This window comes from Pongo pygmaeus, chromosome 7, assembly GCF_028885625.2.
Source record: "Pongo pygmaeus isolate AG05252 chromosome 7, NHGRI_mPonPyg2-v2.0_pri, whole genome shotgun sequence".
Lineage (NCBI taxonomy): Eukaryota > Metazoa > Chordata > Mammalia > Primates > Hominidae > Pongo > Pongo pygmaeus.
Genome location: NC_072380.2, coordinates 7,541,102 through 7,555,631, shown reverse-complemented (window position 1 = coordinate 7,555,631; position 14,530 = coordinate 7,541,102). Strand labels below are relative to the sequence as shown.

The window sequence follows — 14,530 nt, the reverse complement described above, 5'->3', positions numbered from 1 at the left end:
CGGAAAGGTCTGTCTGCACAGCCCACTCTAAGATCATGTCCACTGCTGACAGACATTCTAAAACCTAGGTGTACAGCTGCAAGCTTTGAAGAATAGATGTTCCCCGTCAGACATGTAACACTGGTGCCTGTACCCCTGTCTTCTTTTCCATCTTTTTGGTTTTTTTGTTTTGTTTTGTTTTAAAAAATGTGGTAAAACAGACACCTTTTAATTGGACCGTATTTACTATATCTCCACGTAGGCCTCAGTGTCAGCAAGGAGATTCTCCTTGACATGCAGTCACGGCCATGATCCATCTTCAGAGCTTCTCTTTCTTCCCCACCGTAAGTCTGTCGGCAGAGAACCTGACAACACCCTCATGTGTTTTCTCCTCCAGGAGGCGCTTGGAAACCACCGTGAATTGGACTGCACTGGGGAACACAGATGAAGAAAGTCAACACCGCTTTGTCCTTCAGTGCCTGGCTCCCTTTTCAGCTGGTCTTGCCACTCCAGGCATTATGCCTGAGAAGTCTCCCGGACGCCTCTGAGGCTCTAATTCCCTGGGTCCCATTGCCATTTCTCTGGATTTGCGAAGATCCACCGGACCTCCTGTGGAACTCCCGTGTCGGTGAACTTTTGTGCCACGACCCTTAATTCTGCCCATGGTCATCTGCACCTGCACGAGTTAGGGTCCATGTCCCTTGGATGGGAAGGGACAGGCAGGAGTCGGAATGCTGAAGCAGCACACTGGGGCGTTTTCTCATGTAGCCCAAGTGACCCCATGGTCTTCTTGAGCTTTGGAACCAGTCGCGTCCCCCTTGACACTGCACCCGACTCCCAGTTTCTCAATCTTGTTGGCCCTCCGGCGATCTCCCGTTGGATAAATTGCACCTGCTGAGACTCGATTCCCCTTTGATTTGCGCTTCATTAATTATTCATGATTCAGGTTGGAAGCCCTGCTTACGACCCCCTGTGGCCGTTCTCTGAGCTTTCTGGTCTCACATCGTTTCCTTCCACCCTCTTTGGTTCATTGTGGTCATGCTCCTTCTGCTGTCAGAGGAGCAGAGAGTTGATCTTATGGATTCTGGATACGGATACTTTCTAGGTGATCTGGATAATCAAGATAACGACCCTCATCAGCGGTGCAAAGGGAGCAGCCATTTGGTGTGTCTCAGAAAATCCCGCTCCGTTCCGAGGCCTCCTAGATGTGGAATCCCGCTCAGAGTTGTTCCCAGGTCAGAGAATGGAGATAGCCTGTGCATGATGGGATATCCCTGCCTAGATCTTTCAGTGAGTCTCTACCTCAGCTACTCTTAGGATCAGGGGGAGAACCATGGAAAGTCCCGGTGTCAGATATCCGGAAAGAAGACGGGATGAATGTTTTACCTCGGAAGGACATCCCAAATCTGGGAGTTAACTTCAGCTTTGCTGGGGTCTATTTGGCCAATGAAACTCTGCCTGGTTCGTTCGCACATCCGGAAGCCACTTCACGGGGGCCGTCGTAACTGGGGCCACACATTTGGCATCGGCGGTTGAGCCAAATGGGGACTCGTGGTGCAAGCAACCCTCCCCACGTGTTAGCGTGCGTGAGATTCAGTTGGCGGAATTTTACTAGGTGCGTGTCGGTAGAGTGGGGCTGAGGTTTTCTTGCTCCTGTGGATGGATAAGAAGTCAAAGGTCCCGCCCAGCCCTGCGGTGCCCTCAGTCAACTCTGTTTCGGAGACATAACGATTTGGGTTGCTAACAAGTCAAGAAATTTTCAAGCCCTTGGATGTAGGGAAAAGAAAGAGAGATCAGACTCTCACTGTGTCTATGTAGAAAGGGAAGACACAAGAGACTCCATTTTGAAAAAGACCTGTACTTTAAACAATTGCTTTGCTGAGATGTTGTTAATTTGTAGCTTTGCCCCAGTCACTTTGCCCCAGCCGCTTTGCCCCAGCTTGGAGCTCACAAAAACCTGTGTTGTATGAAATGAAGGTTTAAGGGATCTAGGGCTGTGCAGGACGTGCCTTGTTAACCAAATGTTCACAAGCAGTATACTTGGTAAAAGTCATTGCCACTCTCTAGTCTCAATAAACCAGGGGCACAATGCCGTGGAAAGCCGCAGGGACCTCTGCCCTTGAAAGCAGGGTATTGTCCAAGGTTTCTCCCCATGTGATAGTCTGAAATATGGCCTCGTGGGATGAGAAAGACCTGACTGTCCCCCAGCCTGACACCCGTTAAGGGTCTGTGCTGAGGTGGATTAGTAAAAGAGGAAAGCCTCCTGCAGTTGAGATGGAGGAAGGCCACTGTCTCCTGCTTGCCCGTGGGAACCGAGTGTCTCGGTGTAAAACCCGATTGTACCTTTGTTCAACTCTGAGATAGGAGAAAAGCTGCCCTGTGGCGGGAGGCAAGACATGTTTGCAGTAATGCTGCCTTGCTATTCTTTACTCCGCTGAGATGTTTGGGTGGAGAGAAACATAAATCTGGCCTACGTGCACGTCCAGGCAGAGTACCTTCCCTTGGACCTAATTATGATATAGATTCCTTTGCTCACATGTTTTTTGTTGACCTTCTCCTTATTGTCACCCTGCTCTCCTACTACCTTCCTTTTTGCTGAAATAATGAGAATCGTAATCAATAAAAACTGAGGGAACTCAGAGGCCGGTGCCGCTGCAGGTTCTCGGTGTGCTGAGTGCCCGTCCCCTGGACCCACTGTTGTTTCCCTATACTGTGTCTCTGTGTCTTACTTCTTTTCTCCGTCTCTCATCCCACCCGACTAGAAACACCCACAGGTGTGGAGGGGCAGGCCACCCCTTCGCTTGGAAAATCAGTTAAACACAAACACGGAATGAGAGTCAAAAGACAATATGTCATCTTTTTGAGAATTTTATTCACTTCAAAACCAATGAAACACACATATTTACAAAGGCATTCCAGAGCCCAGTTTTCGAGGCTGAGGAAAGACCCCGAGAGCGCTTTGCACAGCACGCTTCACAGCGTCCGAAACACTGCTCTCAGGGCGGGGCACAGCGGGAGGGCTGCACCTCTCAGGGTTCCCTAACTTTTCCCTTATTCAGTCATCTAGAGAGCAAATACACAGTAGTTCCCCAGTTTCCTATTGACGTCCCAGCGGAAGTCTGACTCCTGCGCGTCAGGCAGTTTCTGAGGCAACGAATCACTGGCACGGAAGCTTTTCCTGGCGCGTTTCCGGATACCCATGCGAACTACAATGTCCCTCACCAGAATTCAAGGAGGCAGAGTCCCCGCATCTGCTCCCTGCCTGGCCTGGGCTCCCACATCCACAGAGGCGCCGCAGCCGGGGAGCTTCGGAGTCACCGCACAGAGTCTGCTCCGTGCTCTACCGCTCCTCAGTCCCACAGTCCCCTCCAAGTCACGGGAGCTGGAGGCCAAGGAGCCCCTGCCACCTGCAGTCTCACTCCAGGTCAGAATCGCTGTCCTCTGAGGAGGAGGAAACCCGAAGGTCCTCATAGAGGACGCTCGGTGGGACACGAACACAGGGACCCTCGGACTTCTCTGAGACACGAGGGCTCTGAGCGAGGAAGGCTCCCGGCTTCTCAGGAGAGTGAAATGAGGGGGCTGTCAGGAGGCTGGAGCTCCAGCATCCGTTTTCCAGTCTCCGGAAGAGCACTCTGAGAGGCTGGGCCGGATCATAGCTGGCCGCTGGGTGATGGGACATGGTGCAGGCCTGGGCGGTAGGCAGGCAAGGTCTGCTGTGCGGTGGCTGCCGGTCGACGCTGGGCACCTGGGCGGGTGTCCTCCTGCCCATCTGGGGCGACCTACTTGGTCCAAGTTCCGTTGCGGCTGGCGGAGGTTGCAGATTCTCCGGGGCCCCCAGCTCAACTCCCTGGGTGGCGTTTTCGGGGATCTGGAAGCGACCCAGTCTCGGTTTCTTGGGGAAGTTCGGGCAAGCCTGAATCGGAGCCTGCGCAGGTCTCTTGGCTCCTGGCCTGAAGCTGAGATTGGAGCCGAGGCCCAAGCCCTGTGTGGGGGCTGGTGGGCAGGGCTGTGAGGTCACCGCAGGAAGCTGGTCTTGTGCCTGGGGGCTGATGGCCTGGAGCAGGCCGTGGGTTTTGGAGGCGGCCTGGGGAACTTCTCGGCAGCCACCCTCAGGGCTGCTGTGTGTCGGCTTCACCACGAGGAGAGGCTCGGGGCCCTGGTGCCTCACTGCAGGCTGAGGGATGTCGGCCGCAGCCCCTGTCTGTCTTTCCTTTGCTCCAAGACTTGAGGAGGAGCTCCGACTGGCTTTTCTGAGGGGAGACAGTGAAGCCAAGGCGGAGCCCCTGTCAGACATTTGGGTAGCTGAGCGATCGGTGAGGACAGGGTCCACGCGCGGCCTCTTACTGGTTGCGTGGACCGGCATTTGCCCGCTTGCAACCTGAAAGAAAGGAAACAACACAGGTTAGAAGTTCCTCAGCGTGGAGCCGACATGAAAATCAACCACATCCAAAGACAAGGTGCACACGCCATGAAATTCTTAGGACAGTATCGACAGGCGGTCCTTGGAAGTAGGGACAGACCCTCCACCTGAGTGCTGATCAGGACAAGACACATGAACCTCCACTCAGCCTTCCATGAAGTGGAACGGACTAATGCCCTTCTGAAGGCAGGTTGGTGGCTCAAGGGTACTCAGGACGTCTTCTCTGAAAACATGCATGTTCCTGAGTTTAGCCTTCTCCGTGTTTGGGGCCTCCGAGGGACTAATTTCCTCATGCCGCTGGGAACATGTTGTTGGCAGGCTTGCCATAATTGGACAGAAAGAAAGCAGCAGGAAATACGGCATCTTCAGATGCCTTCGCCTGGAATCAAATTGACCCGGAAGGATCGTGGAGTCCCCGACCCCGAGAAGGCAAGAAAGAGGGGTTCCCCGATTCCCTCCCGCAGATGGGAAGCTGAAAGGAAATCAACCAGGGTGACCTAGAGGAGAAAAAGACCAGGGGCCCAGGGTGACACTCACCCTCAGATAATCCGAAGATTCCGTGGATCCTTTTCGATTTGGCAGCGGCTTCTCTGGAGGTTTGCCGGAAAATATGTGGAGGAGAGCCTTCCTCTGCGGGTCTTGTTGCCTGCAGAAGAGAAAAAGGTCAGGCCGTGGCCCCTGGTTTTCCCCAGGAGACAGGGAGAACCCTGTCCGGGGCCCAGTCCCATTCCGTGTTTTGTGATACACAAATGGACATCTGGTGCCATTTCCGCCTCTGCCCCTTCCCTCACGTGCCAACCTTTCCATCCTCCAGGTGGCCCTCTAGGTTTCCCAACTAAGGACTGTGATTTGGATCCCATTGCTTTTCTCGCCGTCGTGGGGAAACTGCACGAAGCGCCCCCGCCTCTCCCCGTCCCTGAATCTCCCAGAGCCAAAGGAGCTCCTGGGTGTGGAACCCCGGAGGAAACGGAGCTCCGGTCTATTTCTCTGCAGCGTTCCTTCCCTGGCCCAGAGACGGAAAGGCACACGCTGTGCAGGTGCAGAGACACCATGTCCTTAGGAGGCACTACCCTGAGAGTGGTGAAAACCCCTCCCTCTGCTCACCTTGGTCTCTCTTCCTTCTCTCCCTTATCCTTGTTCAAGGGCCCCGGCTTCGCTTCAATCCGGGGCTTCCACGGCTTCAGGTTTTCCTTCCCTTCCTTTTTCCCAAAGGTCTGTGGAACCAGGGCTGCGTTCCAGCACTTCATGGGGCACCTGGTACTTCTGGCCGTGTGGCCAAAGGCCCCGCAGTTTTTGCACTTGAGCTGTGGGTGGAAAGGAAGTGATGTCAGTGAGTGAGCTGAAGCCACGGACTGTGAATTCAGAGCTGAATAAGGATTCTAAAGAGGGGACACCGGCATGGGGGCCGTTAAGTGCTGGGAGAGTTCGGATACGATGTTCTCTCCCAAAGCCCATGTGACGGAGGAACTGTAAAAGGAAGGACTCAAGGTTCTAAGGGGCACGATGGTGAACCCGATGTCAACAACACGGCCAAACGTGGCTACACAGGATTCTAAGTAGAAAGGGAGGTTGCTCCCAAGAGTCTCTCAAGGGACCTGTGGGGCGGGGGAGGAGGTCCCAAGCCACGCCCACCTTGGACGGGAAAAGCAGCCTGGGTGGTGGTGACAGAACTCTTTGGAATCCAACCCAGTATCTGAGGACCCTGTTACACCCCCTCCCCCCGCTCCCACCCCCACCCCGATACCCAAGAGATCCAGGGCTAGACTTACCCTGGGGTCTTCTTCATCGGGCGGGGGAGCCCTTGGCCCAACTGGGGCCCTCCGCTGCTTCTGGAGGGTCTGGGCTCGCACGAGTCTGTTTGCCCCGGTTTTGGGGTCACGACGTGCCATCGTCTTCATCCCCTGGGGGTTTTATGACCGCCTTTTTCAGGGGTTGATTGTTGGGTCACCTGAAACACACACAAACACACACATGTCGATGGTTAAGCACATTGGATATTCACACACCCACAGGAAGCCCCCAGCTAACTCCTTGCCGGTGCGGTGATGAGCAGACCTCACCACCAGTCGGTCAGATCTGTGGAAAGCAATGTGCTGTGTGCATCCTCAGATATTGTGTGTTCCTCTGCCATGATTACCTAGCCCAAGAGTAAACCTCGCCTGCCACAGGGCCCGTGGCCTAGGTATGGGGAGTGGAGCTTTCAACCCCAAACAAACAACTGATTCTGGAGACTGGACTTAGGTCTATCACGATTCACTCCGGTAGAAGACCCGATGATTCTAGCTCCCTGACGGACAGAACGATCGAAGCCACAGGGCATGGCCTATGTCACCCTTTGGCAGGTCTGTTTGAAATCAGGGATAAGGGACGCTTCCCGTCACAACTTGAATCGCTACTCTTGCCATTTCATTAGGCGACTTCCAAACACAAATTCATAGAGAGAAGTTATCTTCCTCTCTACCACAATAGCAGGTGATGGTCTTTCCTGTTCTAGCTTTCTGGCTTTCGCTCCAGCCCCTCTTTATTTATTGTTCTGGTATTTTACACATGCCACACGAATTCATCTAAACAAACAGTGAACACGTGCCATATCGTATCGATTTCTTACACGGCTGAAGGGCAAACCACCCTTTTTTTTCCAAAGTCCTTTTTCCATTTACCCACCCATTCAGCGTGCTGCAGTTCATTTCTTTTCGCATTCCCATCTTGGTCTTATCCCACCCATGGAGACGGAAATGTTTTCTCGTTTTCTCTTCCAAGAATTACTGGAAACGAGAGCAAGCACATCCTACCCCATCAGCAAGCCCCTGTGTGATCGGTTTCTTTCAGTCTCCTTTGTCTCTTTTCCCCCCACCCCTCAGGGATTGCGGGAAACAAACAACTGTTCAGTGAAACGAACCTGAAATTACCCGTCTACTTTCTTTCCCCGGCTGGCGCTGAGATGGGCAGCTGCTGGAGCAGCCCCGCTGGAAGCGATGCAGCATCCAGGAAGACGGAGGAAGGGGCGGAGAGGGACCTCTGTTTCCAGGCTGCCTTTTATACTGCCTCTGGTCACCTGACGTGGAACGTACCCTAACCTAATCAGTTACATGCACCTTAATTACCATTAACTTAATCCAATCGCATGACCCGGAAAGGTCTGTCTGCACAGCCCACTCTAAGATCATGTCCACTGCTGACAGACATTCTAAAACCTAGGTGTACAGCTGCAAGCTTTGAAGAATAGATGTTCCCCGTCAGACATGTAACACTGGTGCCTGTACCCCTGTCTTCTTTTCCATCTTTTTGGTTTTTTTGTTTTGTTTTGTTTTAAAAAATGTGGTAAAACAGACACCTTTTAATTGGACCGTATTTACTATATCTCCACGTAGGCCTCAGTGTCAGCAAGGAGATTCTCCTTGACATGCAGTCACGGCCATGATCCATCTTCAGAGCTTCTCTTTCTTCCCCACCGTAAGTCTGTCGGCAGAGAACCCTGACAACACCCTCATGTGTTTTCTCCTCCAGGAGGCGCTTGGAAACCACCGTGAATTGGACTGCACTGGGGAACACAGATGAAGGAAGTCAACACCGCTTTGTCCTTCAGTGCCTGGCTCCCTTTTCAGCTGGTCTTGCCACTCCAGGCATTATGCCTGAGAAGTCTCCCGGACGCCTCTGAGGCTCTAATTCCCTGGGTCCCATTGCCATTTCTCTGGATTTGCGAAGATCCACCGGACCTCCTGTGGAACTCCCGTGTCGGTGAACTTTTGTGCCACGACCCTTAATTCTGCCCATGGTCATCTGCACCTGCAGGAGTTAGGGTCCATGTCCCTTGGATGGGAAGGGACAGGCAGGAGTCGGAATGCTGAAGCAGCACACTGGGGCGTTTTCTCATGTAGCCCAAGTGACCCCATGGTCTTCTTGAGCTTTGGAACCAGTCGCGTCCCCCTTGACACTGCACCCGACTCCCAGTTTCTCAATCTTGTTGGCCCTCCGGCGATCTCCCGTTGGATAAATTGCACCTGCTGAGACTCGATTCCCCTTTGATTTGCGCTTCATTAATTATTCATGATTCAGGTTGGAAGCCCTGCTTACGACCCCCTGTGGCCGTTCTCTGAGCTTTCTGGTCTCACATCGTTTCCTTCCACCCTCTTTGGTTCATTGTGGTCATGCTCCTTCTGCTGTCAGAGGAGCAGAGAGTTGATCTTATGGATTCTGGATACGGATACTTTCTAGGTGATCTGGATAATCAAGATAACGACCCTCATCAGCGGTGCAAAGGGAGCAGCCATTTGGTGTGTCTCAGAAAATCCCGCTCCGTTCCGAGGCCTCCTAGATGTGGAATCCCGCTCAGAGTTGTTCCCAGGTCAGAGAATGGAGATAGCCTGTGCATGATGGGATATCCCTGCCTAGATCTTTCAGTGAGTCTCTACCTCAGCTACTCTTAGGATCAGGGGGAGAACCATGGAAAGGCCCGGTGTCAGACATCCGGAAAGAAGACGGGATGAATGTTTTACCTCGGAAGGACATCCCAAATCTCGGAGTTAACTTCAGCTTTGCTCTGGTCTATTTGGCCAATGAAACTCTGCCTGGTTCGTTCGCACATCCGGAAGCCACTTCACGGGGGCCGTCGTAACTGGGGCCACACATTTGGCATCGGCGGTTGAGCCAAATGGGGACTCGTGGTGCAAGCAACCCTCCCCACGTGTTAGCGTGCGTGAGATTCAGTTGGCGGAATTTTACTAGGTGCGTGTCGGTAGAGTGGGGCTGAGGTTTTCTTGCTCCTGTGGATGGATAAGAAGTCAAAGGTCCTGCCCAGCCCTGCGGTGCCCTCAGTCAACTCTGTTTCGGAGACATAACGATTTGGGTTGCTAACAAGTCAAGAAATTTTCAAGCCCTTGGATGTAGGGAAAAGAAAGAGAGATCAGACTCTCACTGTGTCTATGTAGAAAGGGAAGACACAAGAGACTCCATTTTGAAAAAGACCTGTACTTTAAACAATTGCTTTGCTGAGATGTTGTTAATTTGTAGCTTTGCCCCAGTCACTTTGCCCCAGCCGCTTTGCCCCAGCTTGGAGCTCACAAAAACCTGTGTTGTATGAAATGAAGGTTTAAGGGATCTAGGGCTGTGCAGGACGTGCCTTGTTAACCAAATGTTCACAAGCAGTATACTTGGTAAAAGTCATTGCCACTCTCTAGTCTCAATAAACCAGGGGCACAATGCCGTGGAAAGCCGCAGGGACCTCTGCCCTTGAAAGCAGGGTATTGTCCAAGGTTTCTCCCCATGTGATAGTCTGAAATATGGCCTCGTGGGATGAGAAAGACCTGACTGTCCCCCAGCCTGACACCCGTTAAGGGTCTGTGCTGAGGTGGATTAGTAAAAGAGGAAAGCCTCCTGCAGTTGAGATGGAGGAAGGCCACTGTCTCCTGCTTGCCCGTGGGAACCGAGTGTCTCGGTGTAAAACCCGATTGTACCTTTGTTCAACTCTGAGATAGGAGAAAAGCTGCCCTGTGGCGGGAGGCAAGACATGTTTGCAGTAATGCTGCCTTGCTATTCTTTACTCCGCTGAGATGTTTGGGTGGAGAGAAACATAAATCTGGCCTACGTGCACGTCCAGGCAGAGTACCTTCCCTTGGACCTAATTATGATATAGATTCCTTTGCTCACATGTTTTTTGTTGACCTTCTCCTTATTGTCACCCTGCTCTCCTACTACCTTCCTTTTTGCTGAAATAATGAGAATCGTAATCAATAAAAACTGAGGGAACTCAGAGGCCGGTGCCGCTGCAGGTTCTCGGTGTGCTGAGTGCCCGTCCCCTGGACCCACTGTTGTTTCCCTATACTGTGTCTCTGTGTCTTACTTCTTTTCTCCGTCTCTCATCCCACCCGACTAGAAACACCCACAGGTGTGGAGGGGCAGGCCACCCCTTCGCTTGGAAAATCAGTTAAACACAAACACGGAATGAGAGTCAAAAGACAATATGTCATCTTTTTGAGAATTTTATTCACTTCAAAACCAATGAAACACACATATTTACAAAGGCATTCCAGAGCCCAGTTTTCGAGGCTGAGGAAAGACCCCGAGAGCGCTTTGCACAGCACGCTTCACAGCGTCCGAAACACTGCTCTCAGGGCGGGGCACAGCGGGAGGGCTGCACCTCTCAGGGTTCCCTAACTTTTCCCTTATTCAGTCATCTAGAGAGCAAATACACAGTAGTTCCCCAGTTTCCTATTGACGTCCCAGCGGAAGTCTGACTCCTGCGCGTCAGGCAGTTTCTGAGGCAACGAATCACTGGCACGGAAGCTTTTCCTGGCGCGTTTCCGGATACCCATGCGAACTACAATGTCCCTCACCAGAATTCAAGGAGGCAGAGTCCCCGCATCTGCTCCCTGCCTGGCCTGGGCTCCCACATCCACAGAGGCGCCGCAGCCGGGGAGCTTCGGAGTCACCGCACAGAGTCTGCTCCGTGCTCTACCGCTCCTCAGTCCCACAGTCCCCTCCAAGTCACGGGAGCTGGAGGCCAAGGAGCCCCTGCCACCTGCAGTCTCACTCCAGGTCAGAATCGCTGTCCTCTGAGGAGGAGGAAACCCGAAGGTCCTCATAGAGGACGCTCGGTGGGACACGAACACAGGGACCCTCGGACTTCTCTGAGACACGAGGGCTCTGAGCGAGGAAGGCTCCCGGCTTCTCAGGAGAGTGAAATGAGGGGGCTGTCAGGAGGCTGGAGCTCCAGCATCCGTTTTCCAGTCTCCGGAAGAGCACTCTGAGAGGCTGGGCCGGATCATAGCTGGCCGCTGGGTGATGGGACATGGTGCAGGCCTGGGCGGTAGGCAGGCAAGGTCTGCTGTGCGGTGGCTGCCGGTCGACGCTGGGCACCTGGGCGGGTGTCCTCCTGCCCATCTGGGGCGACCTACTTGGTCCAAGTTCCGTTGCGGCTGGCGGAGGTTGCAGATTCTCCGGGGCCCCCAGCTCAACTCCCTGGGTGGCGTTTTCGGGGATCTGGAAGCGACCCAGTCTCGGTTTCTTGGGGAAGTTCGGGCAAGCCTGAATCGGAGCCTGCGCAGGTCTCTTGGCTCCTGGCCTGAAGCTGAGATTGGAGCCGAGGCCCAAGCCCTGTGTGGGGGCTGGTGGGCAGGGCTGTGAGGTCACCGCAGGAAGCTGGTCTTGTGCCTGGGGGCTGATGGCCTGGAGCAGGCCGTGGGTTTTGGAGGCGGCCTGGGGAACTTCTCGGCAGCCACCCTCAGGGCTGCTGTGTGTCGGCTTCACCACGAGGAGAGGCTCGGGGCCCTGGTGCCTCACTGCAGGCTGAGGGATGTCGGCCGCAGCCCCTGTCTGTCTTTCCTTTGCTCCAAGACTTGAGGAGGAGCTCCGACTGGCTTTTCTGAGGGGAGACAGTGAAGCCAAGGCGGAGCCCCTGTCAGACATTTGGGTAGCTGAGCGATCGGTGAGGACAGGGTCCACGCGCGGCCTCTTACTGGTTGCGTGGACCGGCATTGGCCCGCTTGCAACCTGAAAGAAAGGAAACAACACAGGTTAGAAGTTCCTCAGCGTGGAGCCGACATGAAAATCAACCACATCCAAAGACAAGGTGCACACGCCATGAAATTCTTAGGACAGTATCGACAGGCGGTCCTTGGAAGTAGGGACAGACCCTCCACCTGAGTGCTGATCAGGACAAGACACATGAACCTCCACTCAGCCTTCCATGAAGTGGAACGGACTAATGCCCTTCTGAAGGCAGGTTGGTGGCTCAAGGGTACTCAGGACGTCTTCTCTGAAAACATGCATGTTCCTGAGTTTAGCCTTCTCCGTGTTTGGGGCCTCCGAGGGACTAATTTCCTCATGCCGCTGGGAACATGTTGTTGGCAGGCTTGCCATAATTGGACAGAAAGAAAGCAGCAGGAAATACGGCATCTTCAGATGCCTTCGCCTGGAATCAAATTGACCCGGAAGGATCGTGGAGTCCCCGACCCCGAGAAGGCAAGAAAGAGGGGTTCCCCGATTCCCTCCCGCAGATGGGAAGCTGAAAGGAAATCAACCAGGGTGACCTAGAGGAGAAAAAGACCAGGGGCCCAGGGTGACACTCACCCTCAGATAATCCGAAGATTCCGTGGATCCTTTTCGATTTGGCAGCGGCTTCTCTGGAGGTTTGCCGGAAAATATGTGGAGGAGAGCCTTCCTCTGCGGGTCTTGTTGCCTGCAGAAGAGAAAAAGGTCAGGCCGTGGCCCCTGGTTTTCCCCAGGAGACAGGGAGAACCCTGTCCGGGGCCCAGTCCCATTCCGTGTTTTGTGATACACAAATGGACATCTGGTGCCATTTCCGCCTCTGCCCCTTCCCTCACGTGCCAACCTTTCCATCCTCCAGGTGGCCCTCTAGGTTTCCCAACTAAGGACTGTGATTTGGATCCCATTGCTTTTCTCGCCGTCGTGGGGAAACTGCACGAAGCGCCCCCGCCTCTCCCCGTCCCTGAATCTCCCAGAGCCAAAGGAGCTCCTGGGTGTGGAACCCCGGAGGAAACGGAGCTCCGGTCTATTTCTCTGCAGCGTTCCTTCCCTGGCCCAGAGACGGAAAGGCACACGCTGTGCAGGTGCAGAGACACCATGTCCTTAGGAGGCACTACCCTGAGAGTGGTGAAAACCCCTCCCTCTGCTCACCTTGGTCTCTCTTCCTTCTCTCCCTTATCCTTGTTCAAGGGCCCCGGCTTCGCTTCAATCCGGGGCTTCCACGGCTTCAGGTTTTCCTTCCCTTCCTTTTTCCCAAAGGTCTGTGGAACCAGGGCTGCGTTCCAGCACTTCATGGGGCACCTGGTACTTCTGGCCGTGTGGCCAAAGGCCCCGCAGTTTTTGCACTTGAGCTGTGGGTGGAAAGGAAGTGATGTCAGTGAGTGAGCTGAAGCCACGGACTGTGAATTCAGAGCTGAATAAGGATTCTAAAGAGGGGACACCGGCATGGGGGCCGTTAAGTGCTGGGAGAGTTCGGATACGATGTTCTCTCCCAAAGCCCATGTGACGGAGGAACTCTAAAAGGAAGGACTCAAGGTTCTAAGGGGCACGATGGTGAACCCGATGTCAACAACACGGCCAAACGTGGCTACACAGGATTCTAAGTAGAAAGGGAGGTTGCTCCCAAGAGTCTCTCAAGGGACCTGTGGGGCGGGGGAGGAGGTCCCAAGCCACGCCCACCTTGGACGGGAAAAGCAGCCTGGGTGGTGGTGACAGAACTCTTTGGAATCCAACCCAGTATCTGAGGACCCTGTTACACCCCCTCCCCCCGCTCCCACCCCCACCCCGATACCCAAGAGATCCAGGGCTAGACTTACCCTGGGGTCTTCTTCATCGGGCGGGGGAGCCCTTGGCCCAACTGGGGCCCTCCGCTGCTTCTGGAGGGTCTGGGCTCGCACGAGTCTGTTTGCCCCGGTTTTGGGGTCACGACGTGCCATCGTCTTCATCCCCTGGGGGTTTTATGACCGCCTTTTTCAGGGGTTGATTGTTGGGTCACCTGAAACACACACAAACACACACATGTCGATGGTTAAGCACATTGGATATTCACACACCCACAGGAAGCCCCCAGCTAACTCCTTGCCGGTGCGGTGATGAGCAGACCTCACCACCAGTCGGTCAGATCTGTGGAAAGCAATGTGCTGTGTGCATCCTCAGATATTGTGTGTTCCTCTGCCATGATTACCTAGTCCAAGAGTAAACCTCGCCTGCCACAGGGCCCGTGGCCTAGGTATGGGGAGTGGAGCTTTCAACCCCAAACAAACAACTGATTCTGGAGACTGGACTTAGGTCTATCACGATTCACTCCGGTAGAAGACCCGATGATTCTAGCTCCCTGACGGACAGAACGATCGAAGCCACAGGGCATGGCCTATGTCACCCTTTGGCAGGTCTGTTTGAAATCAGGGATAAGGGACGCTTCCCGTCACAACTTGAATCGCTACTCTTGCCATTTCATTAGGCGACTTCCAAACACAAATTCATAGAGAGAAGTTATCTTCCTCTCTACCACAATAGCAGGTGATGGTCTTTCCTGTTCTAGCTTTCTGGCTTTCGCTCCAGCCCCTCTTTATTTATTGTTCTGGTATTTTACACATGCCCCACGAATTCATCTAAACAAACAGTGAACACGTGCCATATCGTATCGAT

The 14,530-nt window shown here is 53.7% G+C and overlaps 2 protein-coding genes across 2 annotated transcripts; both read right to left on the bottom strand.

Annotated features, from left to right (window-relative positions):
• Window positions 1-3,155: 3,155 nt before the first annotated feature.
• Window positions 3,156-10,710, bottom strand: LOC129043069 (protein FAM90A3-like). The gene is made up of 8 exons (XM_054499600.2): window positions 10,588-10,710; window positions 8,474-8,559; window positions 7,734-7,940; window positions 6,406-6,475; window positions 6,169-6,300; window positions 5,504-5,703; window positions 4,937-5,045; window positions 3,156-4,357 (listed from the first exon to the last, which is right to left on the bottom strand). The coding sequence occupies exons 1-8, from the start codon at window positions 10,708-10,710 to the stop codon at window positions 3,395-3,397; spliced, it is 1,890 nt and encodes a 629-aa protein (XP_054355575.2). The 3' UTR covers window positions 3,156-3,394.
• LOC129042552 (protein FAM90A3) lies at window positions 10,372-13,848 on the bottom strand. The gene is made up of 4 exons (XM_054498746.2): window positions 13,699-13,848; window positions 13,034-13,233; window positions 12,467-12,575; window positions 10,372-11,887 (listed from the first exon to the last, which is right to left on the bottom strand). Exons 1-4 carry the CDS (start codon window positions 13,825-13,827, stop codon window positions 10,925-10,927), a joined length of 1,401 nt encoding a protein of 466 aa, XP_054354721.2. The 5' UTR covers window positions 13,828-13,848; the 3' UTR covers window positions 10,372-10,924.
• Window positions 13,849-14,530: the final 682 nt, after the last annotated feature.